Source organism: Cheilinus undulatus, linkage group 3, assembly GCF_018320785.1.
Source record: "Cheilinus undulatus linkage group 3, ASM1832078v1, whole genome shotgun sequence".
NCBI lineage: Eukaryota > Metazoa > Chordata > Actinopteri > Labriformes > Labridae > Cheilinus > Cheilinus undulatus.
The window spans coordinates 37,361,698-37,387,851 of NC_054867.1; the positions used below are offsets into that span (position 1 = coordinate 37,361,698).

The following is a 26,154-nucleotide window of genomic DNA, read 5'->3' on the forward strand; positions in this document are numbered from 1 at the left end:
AACAAGAAACAATTCAAGGTACAGTGTGGGTGGAGACAGACAACTAAACCTATTGACAGCTGATTAGGGTGGAGTTAACAGAAACGTATCCACATGCTGTATTGCCACATGCATGAGAAACAAGACTAAAACGTGTCAGTGCTAAATATTTTGTGTCTTAAGTTGGTTTGACTGTCAGGCCTCATCTTTTTGAACCTTCAGGCTGCATTTATGCTGAAAATATATTTAAAAAAATGTAATTCTTGCTAAATGGATGTACATTTTTACTGAATTACTGCAGTATGAGAGGTGAGAAAGGGTGTAAAAATACATTTTAGGCCAAATGAGTTTAATTGAGTTGTTGCTAGCAGCCAGTCTTCTTAGCTTGATATAAAATATGAATTACCCAGTGGCATAAATTCACATGAAGTCAGGAATGCCGTCGGGCCACCTACTACAGGGTGGGTCACACAAACAGGTTCAAACAGTTGAGTCACTGAAGAGTCAAAGTCATTCCTAGTTTCATCAAATCATAGCAGCTATGGTTTTCTCGATTTTGTCAAATCTTGTGTGCGTGATCCTGCTCCCAGCTATATTAGGTGAGTTTCACTTAATTTTCTGAAAAAATAGAGGATTTTTAGTGCATCATTGGTGTTAAATAGTCAGAAAGTAAAACAAAGAGCCAAGCTAATCATCAAGTGCCACCTTCTCATAGCTACACCTTTTAAGTTGGAAATCAAACTCCTATATGCATGTTTGTTTGGCTCACATAAGTGATAGATAAAGTTAACCTGCTAATCTAATCAGTGAACATCATCTCATCATGTTTTTATGTTACAGCTGAGAATTGCAACAGCTACACAGACAGTTATGGCAACTACTATGACACGCAGCATTGCATGGGTGCCTACTGCTGTGGAACCTGCAACCAAAGGTCCTGCTGCACCAACAGGCAGTATCGTCTAAGTGAAAAGGATCAGAGGTTATGTGATAATAGGTGCGCCCTCATTAAAAGATCTTGTTTGCTTTGCATGATGCAAAGATTTAAAAAAAAAAAAAACATTTTGAAGGTATGAATTTTTCTGTCCTTTCCCACAGCTATGCCAGTGATGGCAGAAGCAAACTAGCTACTCTTCTGGGGAGCATCTTAGGGACTATTTTACCCATCCTCCTTTGTGTTGGTCTGGTCATCTGCTGTGTCGCTCCCTGCTGCCTGTTCTACAAGAAGTGCCGAAAAGGACGCAGCCGAAGTAGGACAGTTTTGTTTCACTTTAGTTTGTGCTGGCAAACATTTTTAAGAGTTGAAGAACAGTAAGACAATATGAGACCCAAGCCTTTATTTAGTATTACACTGCCACAGTTCATAAATGAACATTGCATTTAATCAGTGCAGTAAGCAGGTAGGCTAGATAGCAAGTTAAACATGCAACTTATATATGGTCTAGTTTAACTGAAGACACAAACAGATAGGTTCCTGCTTATCCTCAACCTGAACTATAGTGCAGAACTAATGCAGGAGAGGGATGTGAATGTTTCAAGTTAGCGGCAGCCATCCTGATTGCTCACCAGTTTTCCTCACTCAGGATCAGAGTCAGATGTGTTTAATATCTGGGGCTAATCCCAAATCTTCCCCATACATTTTTGCTTATCGGGCAGTTGTATGCACACATTTTTTCACAATTTTAAACATACATTTTGATTTAAAATACCAACAAATCTATTCATATTTTAGGCAAAAATGATGCAGTTCAACCTAAAAGAAAACTCTTCAGTGCATTAATTATTTTTTCTTTAATTGCACTAAAATTGTCGTTATCATTCTAAAATCATGATACACCTTATTGAAGTTTAGTAATTTTCACTTCTGTCTCCTAAAATGTCTGATGTTTGTTTTTAAAGTAGGTTAGGGGCGTTATTTGGTGTAAAAGTTCCCAACTGGAGCTGCACATTTTCAAACAAAGAACATAAAAAGCAACATATGGGGTCACAGATATTGATTTACTCACAAAAATGCTGAAAATTGTACTTTTAGAACAATATTTATACTACATTTTATACTGCAGTGAATGCATTAGCTGTCAGGAGTCAAAAGATACATTTTTTAGAGTCTGGCTTTAAGAATCAAATTTCCATGTTATGACCAGCATGATTTGCATTCGTCTATCATAAGATTCATAAGCAACATTCTTTTAACCAACCTGAAAGATTCAGAGCTTCTAAGAAAACATTTGGGGCTTAAGCCCCATAAGCCACCCTCTCGCTCCGCCCATGCCTTTACTGCTCCTAAAACCTAAAAGTGTTTGCAACAACACTGACTTATGTCAGACTAAATGAAAGTCTGTCCCAACAGGAGAGAAATAAGACACATGAGCCAGAGCAAACGGAACAGGAGCAGGAAGTTTTGTCTGGTGTCAGATTACAGTCATGTCTGATAAGCTGAGCTAATATAAGCTTCCCTCCAGGAAGCCATTTAAGAGGAGAGGAGTTTTAAACTGGCTAGGAGACAGTCTCCTTTTGTAAAAAAAAAAAAAAAAAAAAAAAAGGCTCTATAAAATGTAACGTGACTGTCAGCATAAACATTCACTATTTCTATTTGTTTCAATGCTAGAAACCTCTGTGGTTAGGTGCAGGGGCTCCAGATAGAGATAAACTACATACTTTTTTCAGTAGAAAAAAACCATAGCAATCTATACATTAGTTTGTCAAAAGAAAGCATGATGAGATTCTGTGTTTTAAAATACTTTTATTTGCACATGACTAAATAATGAAAAAGATCTGCAAAATCAACACAAGCATAAAGGATCTTTAACTTAAGGCTGCTCAGATTTTTTTGGTTGTTCACGACTGCACCATGTCAGACTATCCAACAAAAATCTTGTAGTGTCAGTCATTTTACAACAGAATTGCTCTATGTGATTGTAACAGTAGAGAAAGATTAAAAAAACACCATCAAGAAACCATTTTGGATTGGATTATGGGTTATGGTTAATAATTTTGGAGGTATCAAGAGGAGGAAAATACTGACTGACTCTCAGACATAACTTAGGGTATCCATGTGATAATGGAAATAAAACAAAACAAAACAAAATAAAATAAGATAAAATTAAATTAGATAAAATTAAATGTACCCATTAGATACCAAGAGAGAGGAAAAGGGGACTCTTGTAGATCAGGATGCAAAGATAAGGAGCAAAGCCCTCTATTGGTTTATATACTCACTCTCTCTCTCTCTCTCTCTCTCTCTCTCTCTCTCTATATATATATATATATGGATGAATGATACTAATTGTCGAAGAACTGAAGGTGGAACTGTTTCCCATTCTTGCTTGATATAGATCATAATATGCTCAATAGTGCAGGGTTTCCATGATCATATTTTGCACTTTTTATGCACAATACAATATAATGTGAGACAGAACTGCTTGCATGGAGTTTAGTATCCACACTCTTCCACTGTGAAACCATGCTGTTGTAATGTGCAGAATATGGCTTAGCATTGTCCTGCTGAAATAAGCAGGAATGTCTCTGAAAAAAAGACTTCCATCTGGATGGAAGCACACTGATGTTGCTCCAAACCCTTTATGTACCTCTTAGTGTTAATGATGCCCTCACAGATGTGCAAGTGACCCCTGCTATGAGCACTAGTACACCCTCACTACATCATCAATGCTAGCTTTCGAACTTTGCATTAATAAAAATCTGGATGGTTATTGTCCTCTTTAGCCCAGAGGATTTGAATTGTCATTATTTCCAAAACAATTTGAAACGTTAACTTATTGAACCACAACACACTGATCTACTTTAGATCAGTCCGTCTCTAATGAGATCTTGCTTTAAGAGGTCAGCAACATCTCTCAGTGTTGTTGATATATGGCTTTCACTTTGCATGCTAGAGTCTTAACTTCATAGAAGCAGTGATGATCTGTGTTAACTGACAATGGTTTTCTGAAGTGCTCTTGATTCTGTGTTGTAATACCCATCACAGAATGATGCCAGTTTTTAATGCTTGTTGAGGGGTTGAAGGTCATGGGTCACAGGATTAAAGGATATTTGAACAACAGGGTTGATACCTGTCACTAAGTCTCTGTTCCATGTGACAGGTGGCTGTAGTGGTAAAATTCTGACCTGCTTTATATTCTGATATAGCCACTCCAAACTGCACCATGAATCACTTTGTAAATACCATGCTGTGTTGTATGAAAGTGATAGTAGTGATTATACCATAAATTCATCATGTAAATGTTGATGTAAGTTAATAGAAATGAAGAGATGAGGGGTTATGTCTTTCTCATCTACTTCTGGACTGTTAGTCATGGTCTCGCCCTCTGCTGGTCATTAAAAAGAATGCAGGGTTAATAGCACTGACTTCACCTATGGAAACATATCTGCTTTATATACAGTATACTGTAGAGTCAATGGCAAAGTGTTTGAAATAAAGCAACAGAGTTAAGTCTTCACAGTTGTCTGCCAACAAATCCAGGAGTACCGCCATATTTTCACGACAAAGTCTTCCTTTTCTCTTCAGCACCAACTGGCCCCACTGTGATCCACATGCCCCAGCAGCCTAACCACCCCTCCATAAACCCTGGGTACCAGCCTGTACCTGTTCAGCCTGGAATGGGAGGCCTGCCAAACCCTTCTGGACCTCCTCCCTACAGTGAGTAATGTCATGATATTCAAACATTTAACAACTCCTTTAATGCAAAAAAACTCATTTAAACTCCTTATGCACCGTCACTAAGTATTCTAAAACAGAATGCAATGATTTACATAATAAACCCATATTTTTTCACAAGAGAGCATGAACAACATCTCAGATGTTGAAACTGAGATGTCTTATTATTTCATGAAGAATATTATCTCAATTTGAATTTGATGGCAGCAACACATCTCAAAAAAGTAGGGACAAAAGGCTGGAAAAGTAAGCTGTACTAATGAAAAACAGTTGAAGGAATATTTTGCAACTTATAAGGTATATTGACAACAGGTCAGCAGCATGAGTTGGTATAGAAGGTGCATTTTAGAGAAGCAGAGTCTCTTAGGATTAAAAACGGGCAGAAGTTCACCAATCTGTGAAAAAATTGTGGCTCAAGATTGAAACTATTTCAGAAAAAATGTTAATGTAAAATGGCAAAGACTTTGAATATCCCACACTGTACGGTGTGTAATATCATCAAAAGCTGTGCCATCCCCAAATTATCATGCAAAGATACAGCTTTCTGCCACAACCTTTTCTGAGGTAAATCTCATTTGAAATGGACTGGGGCAAAACGGAAAACTATTCTGTGGTCAGATTGATTAAGATTTGAAATTCTTTTTAGAAACCACGGACTCTATCCAGCCTGTTATCAGTGCACAGTTCGAAAGCCTGCATCTCTGATGGTATGGGGCTGCATTAGTGCCAATGGGGTCGGCAGCTTGCACATCTGGAAAGGCACTATTGATGCTGAAACGTACATAGAGATTTTAAAACAACATGTGCTCCCATCCAGACAGTGTCTGTTTCAGGGAAGGCCTGGTGTAATTTAGCAAGACAATGCTAAAACACATTCATATCAATCACAACAGCCTGGCTTCCCAATAGAAGAGTCCAGGTGCTAAACTGGCCTGCCTACAATCCAGACCTTTCACCAATACACTGGACTGTGGAGCAGCTTGAATCCTACATTGGACAAGAATGGGACAACATTCCTCTCCAAAAACTCTCACAACTGGTCTCCTTACTTCTCAGTCTCCTTACTCCCAGATGTAAACAATGGCTGGTACAGTGGTACCATGGTTAAAACAATGGTAAACACGGCCCTGTCCCTTCTTTTTTGAGATGTGTTGCAGCCATCAAATTCAAAATAAGCTAATATTTTTCATGAAATGTTCAAATGTCTCAGCTTCAACATCTGATATGTTGTTTATGTTCTTTTGTGAATAAATACGAGTTTATGAGAACTAAAAATCATTGCATTCTGCCTTGATTTACATTTTACGCAGCGCTGCAACTGCCTTCAAATTGGGGTTGTAACATTACAGCACTAAAACTTCACTTGGGTTAAAATGAAAAGCCCTTTAAGGATGACACTCCACAAAAATTATGACTGCAGCTGTTTGACATCACCACCCAAAATGCATTACATAACAATGACAGCATAATTGTGACCTTTTTTATGTTTACCCAAATGTTGAAATCTAGTTTGTTTCTTTGTAGGATAGAAAAGAGACTTACGTAGTCTGACAAAAAATTAAAATGCACAGTTGCCTTAAAAGCCCCGGTGCAAAGGTTTTAGCTGGTTATGAAACAGGCTGATGCCTCTTCATGAGCAGAAAAAGCAAACTAAACCATCAGAAAAAAAGAGTGATAGGGGCATGACTGACTTTAAAAGAAAGCAAAATTAGACATTTTATTGAGAAACGTTACCAATGCATGCACTAGGCTGCCCATAAGGGGTATAATAGGGAAAGCTTTCTGGGGCCCAGCTACATGGGGACCATGGAGGTTGGCAAAACCATGATCCATTATAAAGTTAATCTATGATACCATATTTTATATTTGACCTGCATAATAACCACTGTTATCAAAGAAACAAAAAATGATTGTATTTATGCTTTAGTACAATATAGCTGTTTTCAAAATGCAAATCTCTTTTTCTTGAAACAGAATTACCTTTTTTGATAATGGTAACAATGTTGATGCGGACATTGACCAAACCACTTAGAAAGTACTGTCAGACTTCATATACATCATGATGTGCACAAATAGGAATCCTGAAAATGAAATAGAAGGAACCAGACAACTTTAAGTTGCAAAAATTGTCAAAAATGGATGAAAAGTGGCATTAATGGTTAAAAATTAGAAAAGAAAATTGGGGAAAAGAAGAAAAAATGGGATAAACGTGGCAAAACAATTGTTATGCATTTGCCAAAAAGGGGCTGAAAAGGGTGAAAAAACTGTGAAAAGCTGTTAAAAAGTGGCAAAATTGGAATTAATGTTGAAAGAAGCAAAAAATGGCAACAAGGGTTCAAAAAAGGCCAAGAGTGAAAACATGGTTAAAGGAGTTAAAATGTGCCAAAAAACTGGTGAAAGAATTTGTAAAAAAAAAACAGTTAAAAAGTGGCAAAAATTGGTTTAAAGTGGCAGAATTGGTGATTAAAGTGGAGAAAAGAGGTTAAGAGAGGTGAAAATGGGATTAGAGTGCAGAAAATTGGTTAAAAAAATGTAAAATGGGTAAAAAATGGAAGAAAAAGAAGTCAAAAGTAGCAAAAATGGCTTTAAGCTGGCAAATATTGGTAAAATGTGGAAACAAAAAGTTTCAAAATAGCCAGGTTAAGCAGTAAAAAGGGTTGAAAAAGTGAAAAAAAATCACAAAAATTGGTTAAAATTGGTAAAAATACAGGTGCAAAATTTTCTGATAAATAATAAAAAGGAGTTAATTAGTGTTCAAATGGATGTAATGTGGCAAAAAAAAGGTTAAGGGGCAAAAATTGGCAACACAAAAAAGGGGGGGGGGGGGGGGTGAAAATTGCCAAAAAAAATGTTTAAAAAATGGTTTAAAAGTTGGGAAATTAGTGAAACGTGGAAAAAATTGGCTGAAATTGTATAAAAGTAACAAAAGAGAGAAAACAGTGATGAAAAGATGTTAAAATGTGGTTAAAAAGTGGCACAAATAATTTTCACATCAGAACCCAATAATAGCTTGATATACTTTCCAGTTCCAAAATGAAAGAAGCTAGCATAAATGCTTTAATACAGTGATATCATCAATGAATGGGCGGGCCTGCACAGGGCACAATCAGCATAAGATAAGGTTTGCTACTTTGTCCACAACGGTCTCCATCATTACTTAGTTGATATATTTTTGGTTTGAAAGCAACATAGAAGAGAGGAGACTTGTTCCTGTATATTTTCACACCAACAAAAATAAAACAGCATTAACTTTTCCTTTGACTGATAAAACTTATATTTTCTAATGTGACGTATTTTATGTTTCTGTTAGATCCTGGCAGCGCTGCATTCACACCAGGTCAGCCGATGTACCCTCTTGTACCTCCAGCACAACCAGGTGGATTCTCACAGCCACCCTACAACCCCGCTTACCCAAATGTCTAAGGCTGGGATATCCCAGGATCACTCACTGCATGTTTAAAACCACAGTGCAACTATACTATATACTACGAATATACAGCACTAATAGCCGGGGGGGGGGTGAAACATGTGAATCTCATTGGTTGACAAGAGGCAGGAATTAGATATATTTTTGGGAAACTGCTTGTTTAAGGTAATGTTAACATAATCTCATTTATTGGGACTAATTTTACTGCAATTTCTTTAACCTTTACAACCAATGGCTTCTTCTTTATGAGCATTTCTTCAAAATGACCTCCAGCTGCCACTAGAGGCCGCCCCTGGACAACTTTTATTTTGTACAGCTGAGGGAACGGGGGAAGCTGTAAGCAGCTGTCAAGTCTTTTTATTTGATTAGTTTGTTGGAATTATCAATCTATGCTGGGTCTTTTTGAATGTATGAATATTTTAGTTGTCCTGTGTTATTTTGACAGAAGACTGAGGATCAGCGCAGTCAAAACAGCACACACTAAACTCCATTTGTCCCAGTCTCTGGTATCTGTTGCGTTTAATAACAGGAAAGTCTAGCTATTCAACTACTAATGGAGTACATGCACGGGTATTAATTTGTCACAGCACTGAATATAACTCAGCACTAAACAATCTAAGTTATCCCAGGACATAGAAGAGTGCATTTGTCTTGGAAATTAAATATAATGATAATAAAAAAAATCCACCTTGGCAAATACCCTGAGATCATCATGTGTTTTTTATGCATTGTGGTTAACTATTTTTGTCTTTTGTTTGGAATGTCTTTAATAATCTGTTTGATTTTGGTTTCTGGGATGAGAAGTGTCAGTGCTTAAACAAATGTACCAGCTTATTCAGCATTCTCTAGCTCTGATGTCTTTAACACTTCATGGGTGTACTGTAACCACAGTTGGCAGACTTTTTACATTTCATATTTCATGGTTCACACAAATGTTAAACACTGAGTGTATTCTTCACTGTCTTATTTGTATTAAAGTGATATGTCTTTGCCTTTTGCTGGCTAAGTTTTGCAAGAATAAATAGATTATGTACTGTTTAAAGAGTGGTTTTGGGGCTGTTATTTAGACAGGAAATTGGATAGAATTAGAAACAGGAGAATGATACAGGGGAAAGGAGCCACATCTTCAAATCATTGCACTTGTTTTAAGTTCAAGTTATTGTTTGTTTTTGCTACTTATACTCTTCCTTACCTATATTTTGGATGTAAATCAGGCATTCTACTCCCAATTAGGCCATAACCAATCTGTTACTTTTTACTTTTAAATGTATATATTGGATTTAAAGTGTACAAAGAGCTTACAGAAGTGATATTTAGCAGCAATTTAACAAATGTCGAGTGCAGCTACAATGATTATTTGAGTAACTCTCCATGCAAAATGTCTTTTTTTTTAAAGCTTCACAAATTGGACAATTTGCCTCACTTCATTGTAAAAACTATTTGAATTATTTTGATCAACTTTTTAAGAATTGTTCCCATGACACGCAGTTGGCCCACTGGTTTGGTCACGTCTCATGTATGGCATCTAGTATTCCAAGCGAGCGGCAAAGGTTTAAATCCATCCTGTGGCTTCTTTCCCACATGTCATTACCTGCATGCTCTCCATTCAATTTACAACTTAATTGACTGTCCTGTCTACTCTTAAATACAGGCAAAAAACTAAGTCTTTGAAATTATCATGATAAATGCTTTCGTGTCCTGTTGAATGACAAAAACAGTGTGAAGGTTTCACTGCTGGTTCTGGGTGATTTTAACATTTTATTTTCCTATTGTCTAGTCTATTTCTAAAACCAAACCATGAGATTGTAGTTAAAAGCTAAGGGATCAGTCCATGATGTAATGATAATTACTCATTTTGAAGTTTTGTATGAAATAGTTCTAGTCCCAACCCAGTATGGCAGCTGCAGCTAGATGTCGTATTAATTTTACTTAAATACAGTTACCTGGTTGCATACCGTTATTTGATACATGGATTTTACATCTTATATGTATTGCTGCTGTGTGTTATTACTTATTTTTGCATGGAAGGGATCTATGGTTGGTAGGTTTGACAATGCAGTTGATATACTTAAAAATGTATTGCTGCAATAATGTTGAATTAAGGATGTTTTCTACAGTTTCTAGAGTTTTTCAGGAGAAAATAAGACTTTATGATGGGAAGAAAAGCTTTGTTATCCCAAATTAAAGAGCTTAATAAGTCCAGATTTGGATAAATCGACTAAATTTTACCCATTGGCAAAACAGGCTAAAGGCTTCTGCACATGACAGTTTTTCCAGGCACATACTCGCGTCCCACTAAAAACAGCTTTGCGACCCACTTTTGGCCACCACCCACCAGTTGAGAATCCCTCCCCCACCTTGCATCTTCATCCAGCACACAATGAAATCAGTGTGTTCTAAAATCCATGATGCCATACTAAATGTTACAGTCAAGACCAAACCACTGCAGCCTCTTCCTGTGGGAACGTGCATTAAATAGCCACAGTGGGTGGACTTGCATTTAATCCCATAATAACCAGCAGCACTCCCTCTTATAACATCCCACACTGTCCATTAATCAATACAGTAATAGTGCTGACTGGCTATTCAGTCATGGAGAGCTATAACAGGAAAGATGACCCTGCCTGTACGTATGGCTCCTTGCTAAAATAAGATCTCTCCTTGAAGTGTGTCTCAGACTGCTAATGAGCGCTCCTTCAGCTATTCCAGTGTCATGGACACTGAGGCGGATCGCCTTTACAGCCGGCCATCACTACTGTGCATCCTCCTCTCCTTTATTCTTCTGCCTTCATTTCTTCCATCCTTTACTCTGACTGGGCTTTGTTCTGTCTGAAGGCATTCTTGTTTGGCCGTCTGCCCGAGCTGCCATTAGGATGTTTTCAGCATTTTCTGGGCATCCCACACACACATTTTCTTTCTTTTCCTCTGCTCAGTGGAATCTTTCTGGTGTTTTTGTCACAGATGGGAGCTGCCTACAGAACAGACATGGGCCATATGATACTGGATATCAAAAAATCCTGTTTTAGATAATTGTTCCCAAGACTGCAAAGAGCCAGTAAGCATGTGTATGAGAGTGGGAGAAACTGCTGAAAGCACAGATTTCCCAATGAATGCTCTGTTGCTCTGTCTGAGATGCTCCACAGAGATACAGTTAAGCTGAGCTTTCTCACATGCTTGGGAAAACAAAAAAGCTTGATAGCAATGTTTATGTGGAGGATTGTGATAAAAAGTTTCCCCTTTTTCCAATATCTTGTGTAGACTTATTTGTTTTTCTAGTCTTCTAGATTAGGGGATCTCAACCTTTTCAGCCAGCAACCCCCAAAACAAAGGTGTCAGAGACCGGGGACCTGAATCATGACCACTCTTATCAAAGAAACAGTTATCTTTTATCTCATCTTAAAAATGTTAATCTTTTTGTTTAAAATAGAATTCAAATACATTAAAAATAGCTAAAATTGGTTAATAATGGCAAAAATGCTGGTAAAGATGGTGAAATTGGTGTTTTCAAGTAGCATAAATGGGTTAGAAGTGCCAAAAATAGGATAAAAGTGGCAAAAAAAATAACCAAAAATGGGTTAAAGTGCCAAAAACGGGCATATTAAGTTGTAAAAGGGGATTTAAAAAGTGGCTGAAATTGTTAAAGTATCAAAAATAGGTTGAAATTTGGTGAAATAGGATGAAACAAATGATATAAACTAGCATAAAAGGATTAACTGGGGCAGAAAAAGGCAGAAACAGGTTAAACTGGCAAAAATGGGCATATTAAATAATGAAATGTGCGTAAAATGTGATAAAGAGGGGTTAATAGTGGCAATAATGGGTCAACGGAGCCAACAATAGGCAAAGAGAGCAATATTTATTTTAGGAGTGGCAAAACAGGCAGAAAAAGAGTGGTGGCTAGGGTTTAAAACTGACAAAAAAATGGGTTTTAAGTGGCAAAAATGCGTTCAAGTTGGCAAAATTGGTGAGAAAAAAGTGATGACAAATCTGTCAAAATTGGTATAAAGTGGCAACACTGTAAATTTAAAAATATTCCTGTTCTTTAAGGCATCTGGAGACCCCCTCCCACAGTGTCTCGCAACCCCTAATGGGGAATCGACCCTAATGCTGAGAACCACTGTTCTAGATAACCACACTGAACACTGAGTGCTGTTCTAACAGCATTAGACTAAAAGCTATCTGGTTGACTATTACAAAGTTTTTCAGTCATTCATGGTTCCTGGATGCAGACTTTGTTAATGACCAGCAGACTGACATTGTTTGTTTTAAGTGAAACGTTTGAAAAAACTCAAACTTTATAAAGGTTACCACAGGGCTGTTAACTGTGAGCTTTAGTAGCTGTACCTAATAAATTGGCACTTCCTTTGCTTGTTTTTAATACCACATGAGGGCAGCAGGGAGCAGAGAGTGATTAACACTAGGAACGGATCATAATGCCAGCAAGTTCACATGAGAGGATTTAGTCTCATCTTTTACATAAGCTGATGTGTGAAGACAGTGATACACCCATGATAGTGCTCAGAGACTCTCATTCCAGGTCAGTTTAAATCCTCCTCTTTGTTCAAGTTTTTATGTTCCTCCTGCTCAAAGCCATCATCAAGTCCGCAACAGTCAAATAAAGGCCTTCTGTATGGAAAGAAAAAAAACATTAAAACTGAGCTTACTATTTTTTTTAATCTTTGGAGTTATAATTGAGATAAATATTCAACTTGTTATGTTACAGGGTTTAATAAGTATAACACAACCATGTATATCTTTAATATGCACCACAATGAAGTGAGCGAGATCACGACCGTTGAAAGTAGTTGGTGCACGAGCTTACAAGCAGGCAGTCTGAAGAAGCTATCTTTCAGCTTTTAGGTTTTTGACACATTTAGACTCTTTTAACTCCGGTATTTCCTTACCAGAATCTTACTCAAATCGCAATGTACAAAAAGTATGCGTGAGTCAGTAATTTGCGGACTGGCATGACGTTTTTGTGATAAGAAAACCCGGAGAAGTGAGCAACAAATGGCTAATGCTAGCAGTGAGGATGCTAGTTGCTAACTTGTTTTAACCTCCTTGATAAATGCGGTCTGGATTCTTTTTTACAGTCTATGGGTATGAAGTGGACGACAGAGAAAACTGGGTTAAAGAAGGGTGTCTGAACAAGCTATATTTGTAAGGTAAGTTGAGCTTAAATAAGCTATTTCTGTTATATGCCCTGTGCCTTAAGCAAAGGTTTGCTTTAGCTAATATGTAGCTGCTAGCAATTTGGAGCTGCTAAATGGAGTCTGATATGTTAAAAGCATTTATCTCACTTAAAGCCAGATTAAAACTGTACGGATACTTTTATGGCTACTTTGATTTGGCTCTTGGTTGTTTTTTTGTTTGGAGGTTTTGCATGCATTTGTAGTTTTCATGGTTTTTGTTTTACATTCACTACCATGCATTTGTAGTGTAAACTACAATAAATGTATCTCGGTTTTCTGTGGCAATAATATGAACCTCTTAAGGCTATTATAGGTGACTGGTTGTCTTGTCAAAAACATTAGTTGGAAAAACTCCAGCTTTATTTATCTCCTCCAATCACTCCTGGGCATACACCTTTACTAGACCAGAGGGGTACTTTTATAGAAAAAAGCACTTTGCAACTTTAAGGAAAGTTTTAAATCTTATCAAAAGTAGATCACAATTGTTCTTGCATCCAAGCAAAATGTTAATGGGCAGAAAAAAGGAAAGAAGTCTGCACATTTTTCAGCTTATGCAGTCCTGGTCAAATTGCATCTAGGTTTGAAAAAATCCCCCAGGATTTGAAAAATGTGTGGATCCATTTTCCCTAAATATAGCTTAATCACAAACATGGTTTTTCATCTTAATCAACCAAGGTTACATGTAGTGACAGCAAGGACAAATCTTGCATCAGAATTAACAAGTTCATCTTCTTACATTGTTGGTGTGCAACAGCTATGTGTGGGGTTTATTGTGTGCAACAGTTGAGGTGTCACAGTGACAGCTGCAGTCAGATTGACTCAGAGAAACAGAAATCAGCACGTCAAAACAGCAGCTGTCAGTGAGACGGGTATGACTTTTAGTTTCAGCTACCTTTAAGAGGGAAAAAAATGTTGGTTTTGGGAATGAAAAAAGTCACATTTGATGGGCCTTGATGAAGCAATTTTCCTGATTATGTCTCTGTGAACATTGCTCTGTCACAGCACGTCCATTTCTCTTACTCTCCCTTTCCAGAAGAGCTAAAGGTCTGTAATAAAGTTTCCTGGGTCACTGTGCACATTTCAGCTCCTTTTGTCTCCCGGATTCATTCCAGATCGCTGCCACCAGACTTCAGATGTCAGGGCTTTTAAGCTAGGAGTACAAAAGAACCCCTTTAGATATGTGTAGCTTTTTAACTTCCAGATTGTACCTTTTTTTTATATTGCTCTGATCTACAAGCACCTGCAGCAAAGAGTGGCCACAGAAAGACACAGTTTGGAGCGTGTGAACTCCACAGATAAAACAGTGTGCTGTCTTTTCACCCTCTCTCTCTTTCTCCTTCGCTCTCTATTCAATTGCCTCCAAGTATCTTGACAACCTTGCCTGGTATTTTGGCAGCAGTCCCTTGAGTGTTGATGTCAGCTGAGAGAGAGGAGGGAGGGAGGTGGAGGGACTGAAAGAGAGAGAGAAAGAGAGAGAGAGAGAGAGAGGGGATGGGATGGGGGTAGGAGTGAGCGGGCTATTCAAGGCACTTGTCCTCTGTCTCCCTCTGAGCTTAGAGGAGGGGGGAGGCGCACATGCATTGAGAGAAACACACTCACTCTCACACACACATAGTGGCGACCACATTTTCACAGCCTGCTCTTCAGACTGACAGCAGCAAACGGAGTTGAGCACCAGCACGATTAAGCAAGGGAGGAAGAGAGGATTGGGAGTGAGGTAGAAGAGAGGACAGGACAGAAGGAAGCGCAGGATTTTCCCTTTTTACCCTCTTTTAGCTCTTCTGGGAGCCATAAAAGGAATCTTTCCCCCTGAACTTGTTCTGCTTCAGGACCTGCACCCTGCTATGGCAGCCCTAACGGGATATGGGAACACTGTCTCCCTCTCATCTCGCTCCTCTCATCCTTGGACTACCCTCCTCTGGGCTCTGTCGACCCTCCTTATCCATGTGCAGGGCTTTAACCTGGATACGATTCACACGCTGCATAAGTTGGGAGACAAGGGCACGTTTTTTGGTTTCTCACTCGCACTTCACCAGCAGCTAACCCCCAAACCTCAGAGCTGGTGAGTGGCTGAATGGCGCACTGAGCTTGCCCTCAGTGTCCTGTGTGTGTCTGACTTTTTGTTGCAGCTTACATTCTTGAAGTGTGGCACTTGCTCCTGTATTAAAAAATCTATAGGTTCAGGAATTTTAATCCTAAGGGTTGTCTAAAGCTTAGACTTGAGTCAGCATTTCTGTGCTTTACCAGTCCTTGCATTTGCTTAATCATTGCTTCTCCCATAACTCTGATCGGAGCAGGGTGCAGGAGGGTTTAGCATGTTTATGTGCAGCAAGAGCGGGCTGAACTCTGAGTTGCTAGAGGATGATTTACAGTAAGTGGAGAGTGGATGAGAGCAGCTTTGCTGAATCAGCTGGCAGTGATTTCTGAGGGGAAGAGAAAAAGGACTTTTAAGTGATTTTTCTCCCGTGACTGGCACTTCATATAGGTGGAGTGGAGATGCTTTAGTGTGTATAGCAGAATGATGTTGTCAATGTTAGTTTTTCTCAAAGAAATGTCTGGAGTACCACAGGGAACTTAAAGAGTCTCACAATAGTTTGTTTTTGCACATTTCAATAAGCAAGAAAATATTTTTCACTTGTTTTTCTGGACATCTTGAAACATTTTATTCTTATAACTAATATCTTAGAGTAAAAATCCTATGAGATAGATACCAAGAGGATAGATTTTATCCTGAGTCTGTGGGTTAATTTATTTCAGTCAAGGTCAAAAAATTGGCCACTATCCTCTCTATTTTGATCACTTTAGTTCTTTTTCTGCTGTTTACGACCAGCTGTTATTATGCGTCTTTTACTGTGACTAGAACACTCTAAAGCCAGGCTTTCACTGTCCAGAAGCCATGAATAAATGATAACAACAGGTCAGATTGTAAATCATTGCCAATAACTTTAATTTTATGGCAGCTAATGAAAGGCTACTTCTTCTGAACCCTTTATTCAATTAGATTTCCAAACAGTTTTAATATAGCTATGAGTTTTTTTTTTACCTATGCCCAGAGGTCTGTCACTTATTTTCCAATACAAATCAATGAATAATTTTCTTAAATGATGGGGAAAATTTCCACAGGGAGTAACAGAATGCACAGAAATATAAACTGTACAATGACCAAAGGAAACACTTAGCTTTTGTATTTGCCTGAAGCATTAGTAGTACTACTTTGAAATAATTTTAGTGTACGTCGAATTTCCTAATTCATTCACAGGTACAGAAATAATGTTAACAAAACTATTCACAGTTTTGAAATCACATCTATTTGTCATGCAAAAATGGGCCATGAATGCATAGTATGCTACATTTAATAACCATCTTTTTTTGCATGTTGTATAGGTCATGGAGCTACTTTAAGTGCACCATACTTAAAGAAAATTTTTGTTCATCTCTGACCTCAAGCCATATTTGAGTGTCAGTCCTTCAATCTGAAATCTAGCTGAAAAAAAAGAGGAGAGTTAAAACAGCGTTCCTCCCCTTTACAAGCCAGTGGGTTGAAATATAAAGCTGTATAAAACATAAATAAAGGAATTAGTTTACTACAGGTTCCTGTTTTGGAGCTCCATATTTAACTTTTGGCTCCTCAGTTTACTCGCTCTGGAGTCGTCCTGTCGCTGGGTTAGACCGGTGACATCAGTGTCACAGACATATAGACGGTCAGACAGGGACTTGTGTCACCCCTCTGAAACCTGCTCTCTGTCCAGCAACGTTCCTGGAACTGATTTTAGTAACTGACTAAGGGCTATAGGTATGTGAGGAACGTATGCATTTTACTGTAGCCAGTTTCTAACTGCAAACAGAGCAAAGACTCCTGAGAAAATGCCCATAATGCACCATTGGAGTTAGTGCCAGGAGAAGGGAGTCAATAAACTCAGCTGATGTGCTGATGTGATGCATCTACTGGAAGAGAGCAAGATGAATAATGTGGTTGCCGGTACACTATGACATCACACCTACTGTATGCTAAGATGACTTTATGATTATTTCATCCCTGTTGAACAGCCAGTATTTTTGTAATGACTTTTGATTATTATAGTCAGGATTTTAGAAATGTAGTCATGAGTCTGTCAAGCATAAATATTTTGTTATTTCAGTCAACTTTTTCACTTCATTTAGCCTATCTAATTCAGTCTTCACACATGCAGGCTGTATCCCATGAAAGCTATTTATTTCAAGCATGTCACCTTTTCTGAAGCTAGTACAAAATTATCATGTTTTATGAATCTTTTAGATTTTGATACACTTTGAGAAAGTTAAGCATAAGAGATGGGCCAGAATAGCAAATTCAGAAGCCTTACAGCTAAGCTTTAATGAAAAGGTCTTTTAGAAGCTGTATATATTTGACAAAAGCTTTCGATGCATATGACAAAGCCATATTGAGATCATCTGCAAAATCCAATATCACCATCCCAAGTTACTACTTTTTTTTACGTCATTTCTCAAACTGCTTTTTTACCACCAAAAAATGTTAAAAAGTACCTCTTGTTTACCATCAGAAATGGCAAACAGTAGCAGAAAATCCCTTTCAAAATGAAAAAAGGAATCTGCAATCACTGAAGGGCCCTTGCACCCTGGTGCATGTCGTGGTGACGCTGCAACCGTGAGTGTGTAGCAACTGCTGGGTGTTGGCAGCTTATTCAGTGTGCTGCAGCACATGAAGATCCTCCCAGAACTGTCGTCTAATGTAAACTAATAAGCACATTGCGCTTGTATATGAGGTGCTGCTCATCAACAGTAGGTGGCGTTATGACAAAGGAAGATGCTAAAATATGGAACTGAAATTTCTTTGAAAATTCAAAGAAGATGGGACTTTTTATGTGCAGCGTGTTACTGGCTTCTTACAGTAGGTGGCGCCAAAGCAACCCCTGTAAATAAACATTTAAATGTGTTGAGGCACAGACCATGATTGTGTCGTAAATTTAAAACAAATCAGACGATTAAAATGAGAATCAATATATGAGTTAATAATTAATAAGAGAAAAGTAACAACAGGTTAAGATTAGGGATGTCAAGATTAATGGAGTTAATTACGATAAATTAAGGTTCACAATTAGTGCACTAATTTTTAAAAATCATGATTAATCGCATGTTTCGTTGTATCCTTCTGCATAATTTGGTTGAAGGTGCAGCAGTATCTCCCTGATGCTCCAGAGTTGTAAAATAAGTCCACCATTGCTACTTAATGGCTCATTTAACTTTAAAAAACTCCCAGGCAGCTCAGTGGACAAGTCAAAAGCCGCCATCTCATATTTCATTTTCGATCCGTTCCTTTTTTGGGGTTAAGTTCATGTTAAACTCTTGATTCTACCCCAAAAAGCAGGTCTGCATCCAAACAGGAAGTCAGTTACCCCTAATTTAAGACTGTAGAAAAATCCAACATGAAAAAAATTTTAAATGCAATTTAGGTGAATTTTAAGATAGGATAAAAAGGGTGTGATTAAGCGCAAGTCACTACAGAAATGTAGCAATTGATTTCGATTAACAATTAGGCCCCCACCCTACAGTGAAAACGCACGTTTTTGAGAACTTCCGATCTCCATCTTGTCTAGCATGGCCATAAAAATTCCAGTTAAACAGATAAAATCCCTCAGACTAGTTTGTTAAAATCTGTAACCTGTCCATTGGAAAAAATGCCAAAATTTGATGAAAAATGTTTTTAGTGGCCTTACTGTGTGTGAGGATGGTAACAAGAGACTGTTTTTTCATCTAGTCATGATACATATGTACTCTGATTTTCCCAACTGTAGCTCATACCCCGTCCCTATCTCATTTAAATTTTCAAATTTCCACTGAGGGAAAATTTTCTGGAAGTTTGGTGTTTTAGAATATGTAAAAGCCCCCAAATTAGTGATTCATCTGAAAGAATAACACCTAAAGATACAATTGGGTCCTTGCTCTGAGGTTGGTGCTAATGTTAATGTGCTAATGTTTAATCTGCCATAGAAATAGTTAAGGATATAATCTTTTGATTAACTGATAACTGCAGCCATATAGAATTTATTCTTTCTGCTTTTTTTTAGCTCAACATTTTTTGGAAAAAAAAGGCAGAGGACGTGAACTGAAGTTGAGAAGCCAGCGTAGGCCAGTAGTACAGCTGGGGGAACTTCATCAGTAAATTTCATCTTTACTTTGGACTCTGGGAGTTTGAAACATATTGCAGATATTAGAGAGAGAGAGAGAAATGCATTATTCAGATAGCAATACAGCAATTATCCCTCCTGTCTGAATAATACATTTCCATTAGCTTCATGCTGGTTCCCTCTGTGTGTTATTGCTCATCAGATTTGGAAGTTCAGTCTTCAAGGTGATCCCATTTTCGTGTCTGTTCTCTGTGTACCTGCTTGAAACATTACCCCTCCATCTTACTGTAATTAGATTCTGTTGACTCATTTTCTCTTTATATGATGGAGGTTTGGGTTACTGTTCCCTCTGGTCATACTGTGTTGTGTTCATTATGCGTTATGGCACCAGTTTGAATGGGGAAAATGATATTACCGCTTTGATGCTTTGTTCTGTGCTTACTCATGTCTGTATCATACAACCAGTAACGTTAAAGTGCTAATATAAATCAGCTTAGTCATACTGTCACACTTGTCAGATTTCTTCTTCTTTGGTTTTGTCATTGGAGGCAGAGATGTTTTGAATCTGTCTTCAAAGGCTGGGCTGTAATTTTTGGGGCAAAGACAGTCAGCATCAGATAATTGTCTTTTTGTTCAGCTTTACAGTGTCTCTTCAGTGCAGGCTTATGGCTCTCCCAAAGCGCTCCTTTTTAGCGTTACATCAAAAGCCAAGGCAAGGTCATCCCATGTGACTCCATGATGTCATACTGACCAATGCATTGAAGCAAGATCTTTTTCAGTGGCATGTTTGGAGGAAGTAGAAGTATTCTGGACCTGATTTGAACTAGGGGCTTGATTCCTCCTTTCAATCTTTTTATTTTTTTATCTTTATTATTATTTTTTAATGTCTTGGTTTTTGGGGATTGTTGACCTGAAACCCAGGCACACAGCTGAACTTAGGGGGCTTCTCCTGCTGCTGCTAATGCTAGACACAGGATGAGATGAGAGGGTATTTTAGTTTGAGTTATGTGTGTGTCTGCTATTTATACACCTATGAGAAGTGCTTCCGCTAATAGTTCACTGCCTGGTGAAGACAGGAAGCTCCCAGAGCCTAATCCCACCACGACCAACCTGCCTGAACTCTGCTACTCAATGGTTAATATCTTACCAGATGATTTCTGCCAATTGTAGGCTATTTCTTGTAAATGAGAATCACTTTTAAGATACAGGAATATTACATCAAGTTTTACTGTCCCATAAACCATAAGTAATAGTGAGGAACTAATTTAATTTTTAGACTTTAATTTCTACTGCAAGGCTAAAACAGCATCAGGATCTGTTGATAAACTATGTCAAATTGTTTATCTCAATGTGGCTAACTTAGCACTGCTAGCCTTCTGTCTTCCTTGTAGAGTACTGTCCACATGCCTATGCTGGTTTTGAATTAATTCACTCAGGGGGCTATAGTTGACCAGTTTACCCATCACAGCATCTGCCCAACGTTAAACTCCTTTTTTAGATCATAACACTGCCAAACTGTCCCACTGTATTACATGCAATTTATCCACTGACTTGTTTACGTGGGGTTAGGGTGTTTTCACACCTGATGTCTGGACCAAGGTCTGGACCAAGGTTTGTGTTTTTGTAACATGTCTATATTTGGTTTTGGTTTCACTCCGTAAGTTTTGCAAATGGACTAAGGCCTGCCACACACTACAGGATTTTAAGCCCGAGGCAAGAGAGGAGCCTCGTTGCAAATGACTGTTTGTCTGAGTTGTCTGCATGTGTGGTGTCAACACGATTGTTTTACTGCTCCAAATTGAGTTGTAGCCACCAAAATCCCGAATTGTAAATATCAAACATATTTGATATTTATGGTTCTAGGTCATAGTGCCGCTGACGGAGTACCCACAACAACCAATGAGAGCGAGCAAGACCGGGTAGCATCACAGCCAGGTCATACGTACTTTCACCACTCACCATTATGAACACAACTTGAACTTAATTTCAGCCATGATTTCATCCCGAGTCTTTCCCTTGTATTATTATTCTTGCTTCACCTGTAATGCATGCTAGGGCAGCCTGTTGTGGAGAGGCAGCAAGACGGTATCGACAGACATCGGTGTTTATTTATTTATTTATGAAGTCACGTGATCACGTAAGGTCGTAGGCAGGTCGGCAGGTGTGTGATCTCCAGTGATCTGACAGTCTGGCTGAGTCGTCTAGTGTGTGCGTTAAGAAGATTAAAGATGAAAAATCTTCGGAAATTGTCCTGAAGTCTGTGGTCTCCCACAGTTTAAAAATCGTTCCAGATTTAAAAAATTGTCTAGTGTGTGGCCGGCCTAACAGAATGTACTTGACAAATCTACTTCATGTTGTCATTTGCTACATGGTTAGGTGTCTGTATAGTTTCCATGGATTGGTTAGTTGGCCAGCAGGCGTCTGACATCAGCACGTTGAATAATATGCATAGCATGTATGTAGAAAAAAATGAAGGAAATAGTCATTTCCACCATCATATACCTGTTGATTTATTACTACCAAATACGCGAACTTGAAGAACAGTACATCAGGCTAAGCAGAGTTCGCTTTATGTGCTTCCTCATCAAATGACAGCTTTATCATCATAGACAGAAAAGAAGAAGACAGTATGCGAGCCATGGCAATGCGGACTAGTTTTTTTTCCCAATTTGACCCTGACAACGTCGTCTAAGCCCCTCCCCCAAAATGTGCTTCTGCAGCTCATTTTGTTTTGATATGGGACTTTGTGTTTTTTGGATCTCCTGCTGTAATTTCCTGTCATTGATCCAATGGTGCACACCTTTCAAAATAATGCTCTCACACTGGGCATGAACTGGACCATGGTTCAGTTTGGTCCAGACTGAGATCGCCCCTTTTGGTTGTTTTAAAGTCCGGCTTTTTGGTCCTGATCATGATCCAGGGGAGGTTTCACACCTATTATTTAAGTCTGGACCAAACGACACAACATTAGACAGCACTGAATACTAATATTTATGATTAGTAAAACCAAATGGTAATTACGCTGATGACAAGAGTGACCATGTTTAATTGTCTGATTTGGTCAGCTTAAGCCTTGCACACACTGAAATGTTGATAAAATCATAACCAATTTTGAAATTGTGAGTTCAAAACACAAATGCAACTTTGGTGTAAATAAGCTGAAGATGGCTAACTGTTAGCTACCTGGCAGTAGTGTTTTCGGTCCAGATCCTCTCCATGTAGTTTGATTGTGGTATGTGTTACAGGACATGAAACACTTGTTGCCAAAAAGCACCAAGGTAGTCCTCTTTCCTGTACCCAACTTTATACTTAGTGTTTCTTAGAAAAATGGCTGTTTGTTATGATTTCTTCTTTGTTCAGCTTGCGTCCTTATTGTTTATTGATCAGTTCCACAACAACCAATAGAGTGCATGCTCAGCTGTCTGTAGTGTTGCTCCCACAACAGGATTTCTGGTCTTAAATAATGAACTTCAGGCCCCAAAATAACAGTTATCTTTATTGCATCTCCTGCACATCCTATTGGAATACATTAAGGCTAAAAAGCTGCATTGAAAAAACACAACACTAAAAAATTAGCTCATCTGAAAGGCTAGGTTTCTGCACTTTTTGGCTTCAGGTTAAATGCTATCACCTTCAGGCAATCATGCTTAGAATTGTAGAGCTTACATGCTGAAGTATAGTAGGGAAGAGGAGTTATGAATTATCATTTCAGTCTGTGTGCTTTGACCTCTGGGATCATGGGAGTCTGAACTACATTTCATGGCAATCTATTCAAAAGATCAACTTTTTTATATTTCCTCTCAGCTTAAGTGGTGGACAAACTGCCAGATCCTCCATTCCAATGCATCGCTGCTTGTACATCTAATACAGCAGAGTGTGCTGCTCTGGTGATAATCTATACTCAAGATTTGCTGATTCTTCATATAGTGTGGTTTTAATACCAGCCATAGATCAACCTCACAGCAGCTGATATAGCATGAAGTGTTTCTGCATCAGTATTTAGCTCAAAGATAAAGGGCTGTAAGTCAAACTGCACTTAAAACATACACTCGGAAGCCCTCCATCATTCGGTTTTATGTTATTCTTTCATATTGATGTCTGCATTATGGTTTAATGTTAAGTTTTCTTTGTGTTTTTGAGCGCTCTGACAAGAGTGGAGGATGCCATCTGTGCGTTACTGCTCTGATGTTTTTCATAAATCATTTGTTCCTGTTTCTGAAGGACCTCTAAACGGCCCTGAAAAATATCTATTGTGCGTATTCTACATTCTGACCTACTTGTTAACCTTCCTATGTTATGAATCATGGCGGTAGTTTTTCTTTTTTTGGGTGCATTCTATCAGCAAATACATCATATTCAACAATGCCTTTAATTTCCCAAGCCTATTCAGTTTGTTTTGGTGTGCAGCCGATCTACTAGTACTTACTGACAACATCACTGACCGTGATTCATTTGGCCGTTGGGCTGTTGATGTCAGTAGGGTTGGATGCATTGCATGGGGAAAGTGAAAAGTCTCAGGTTGCACCAAGGTTTATATTTACAGTGGACTTTGCTTTGGTGCCTTTCTGAAGAGAGATTCTCCCTCTCATTGCCAGTGGGGCCACAGGTAGCCGGTTTAATCCCAGACATCTAGCCTGGAGTTTGGTTTCACTGGCTGAGTAAGAATCTAAAACAAAGCTTTCTGAAGCTGAACAAATCCTCTCAGGGAACGGGAGCTTTGAATAACTCAGCTTAGAAAAAACAACAGTGGAGCATGGAAAGGGTTTTTGGATGATCTCCAAAGGGTTATGTAGATCTCAAAAAAGGTCAAATGCAATAGATAAGAACTCAAGCAGAATATGCTTTATGTAGTGGTGTAAAGATAATCCGATATGGATCGGTCCTTGGAGTCCTGGATCAGTAAAAATGCATCACGAATCGGTCTTTAGACTGGTTTTAACGCCAGAGATTGGTTCATGAGGCTCTCCTGCTTGTTCTCATTGCCTGTTCTGCCATGCTCTAGCTCAGTGTCTGTAATCTCGCACGACCCGCGATGACCTTTTACCTTTAAATGAGAGTTCCGTTCACTGTAGGTGCTCACTAGGTAGCTGGATGTGTTTCACCGGTCGTCACCTAAACGTCTTTCAGTCACAGTTCTGCACCTCAGGAAAAAGTCATGTGGACTTTATATGAAGGAAGGATAACTTTCGAAATGTCAGCCCGTCTGTACGCTTTGGAGAAAAGCGATTAAGAACTACAGCTGCTCATAAATCTCACCTGTTGAGACAGGGATTAATAATGCTAGGGAAGTTACAAGTACAGAAGGACGAACATGTACCAGTAAAAACTCAATTTAATATTTATCTCCCAATTTAATGTCAAACTAAGACATCTGGGTGTGATGAAAACTTTCTTAAACATAATTTCAGAATGTTAGCACAGGAGGCCTAGCATTTAGTCTGTTTAATAAATAAGATCAAATAAACTTAGATTACTATGAAATTATCTTGTTTTCCCCTTTTTTTGCTATTTTTATTTTTGTTTATTTTTATTTTTGTTAAAGCTAAAAGTTATTTTGGATCGTACTGAATCGTTCTGTATTTTAATGAATCGTCAGTGAATCAAATGGTAGTCTGTAAATCGAGATTTGAATCGAATCGTCTTGAGAAGGAGAGATTCACACCCCGAGCTTTAAGTCTTTAGCAGATTACCTGTATCTGAAGTAAAACAACGTCTGATGTTCAGGAAAAAAAATTGGACACTTTTCTTTTTAGCTTAATGAAGAGATATAACTTCAATGCCTGCAAGCAAAGTATGAAACCAAAGTCAGTAGGTAGAATGTCAGCCTAGCATAATGACTGAAAACAGTGGGAAAAAGCTAGCCTTTCTCTATCCAGTGAGACACCATGGAACATTTCTAAAGCTCAGCAGTTGGTTATACATTAAATTTGTATAAAAATTTACCTAAAAGAGATATGTTTTTCCTATATCCTGTGTCAAACATGGTTTTATTCTTATTGAGGTCAACCATTGGTTTTAAAGAGACATTGGAACTACAATTTAAAATGCTGTCTCTTAATAACTTTAGATTAATCTAGAAATAGGCAAAGAGGGGAAATTGAGCTGAATCTTTTAAGTGTCCTTGCAAAAAGCTACAGTGTACCTGGCAGCAGTCAGATCAATCAGGCCCAAATTATGCCAATCTATACACAACTTTTAGCCTAAATTAAATGAAAATTGAGTTTCTAAGATAAAATTATGCTCTGTAATACTTAAACAAATACAGAAATTAGCTGCTTTGACTTAAGACTTGGAACATGTTTAATTCTTTTGTGAAAATGGGTATTTTAAAACAGGCTCTAATTGGGTTTCCTTTTGTTTTCGGAGCCTGCCTCCCACCGACACCAAAGGAACTGCAGAAGATTCCCCTCGCTATTCAAGCAAATAATGTGAAGGACTTTTTTCCACTTTCTGTAACTTTGTTTTTACACAGATTACATAAATGTGATACAGCATTTTATAAAGTGCTGGTGTGCTGTTTTCCTTTGCACATATCGGGGCAGGCTTTTTACCCTATTTCCAGTCTTTTAAACTGAAGCTAACCTAAAAAATGACCCTGCTATAACTTCATATTTTGCACAAATACATGCAGGATTGGTGTCAGTCCTCTCATGTAGCCCTCCTAAGGCAAATAAGCTTATTTCTTAAATATGTAGCTTGTTTTAATTTTACTGTTATCTTATTTTCCCTTTTCAATAATGAGAACTAAAAGTAGAA

General features: G+C 38.2%; 2 protein-coding genes across 4 annotated transcripts in view; both read left to right on the forward strand.

Annotated features, from left to right (window-relative positions):
* The first annotated feature begins 415 nt into the window (after nt 1–415).
* Nucleotides 416–9,005, forward strand: LOC121507317 (protein shisa-5-like). The gene is made up of 5 exons (XM_041783598.1): nt 416–440; nt 820–976; nt 1,078–1,229; nt 4,505–4,636; nt 7,965–9,005. Exons 1-5 carry the CDS (start codon nt 416–418, stop codon nt 8,075–8,077), a joined length of 579 nt encoding a protein of 192 aa, XP_041639532.1. The 3' UTR covers nt 8,078–9,005.
* Nucleotides 9,006–14,826: 5,821 nt separating this feature from the next.
* Nucleotides 14,827–26,154, forward strand: part of itga7 (integrin, alpha 7) — a 56,811-nt gene continuing 45,483 nt past the window's right edge. For all 3 annotated transcript variants that reach the window (XR_005991558.1, XM_041780654.1, XM_041780663.1), the window contains exon 1: nt 14,827–15,335. Coding sequence is in view for 2 of the 3 variants with exons in the window: in XM_041780654.1 (XP_041636588.1) it covers nt 15,118–15,335 (218 nt within the window). In the remaining variant the exon portion in view is untranslated. The remainder of the gene's footprint in view (nt 15,336–26,154) is intronic.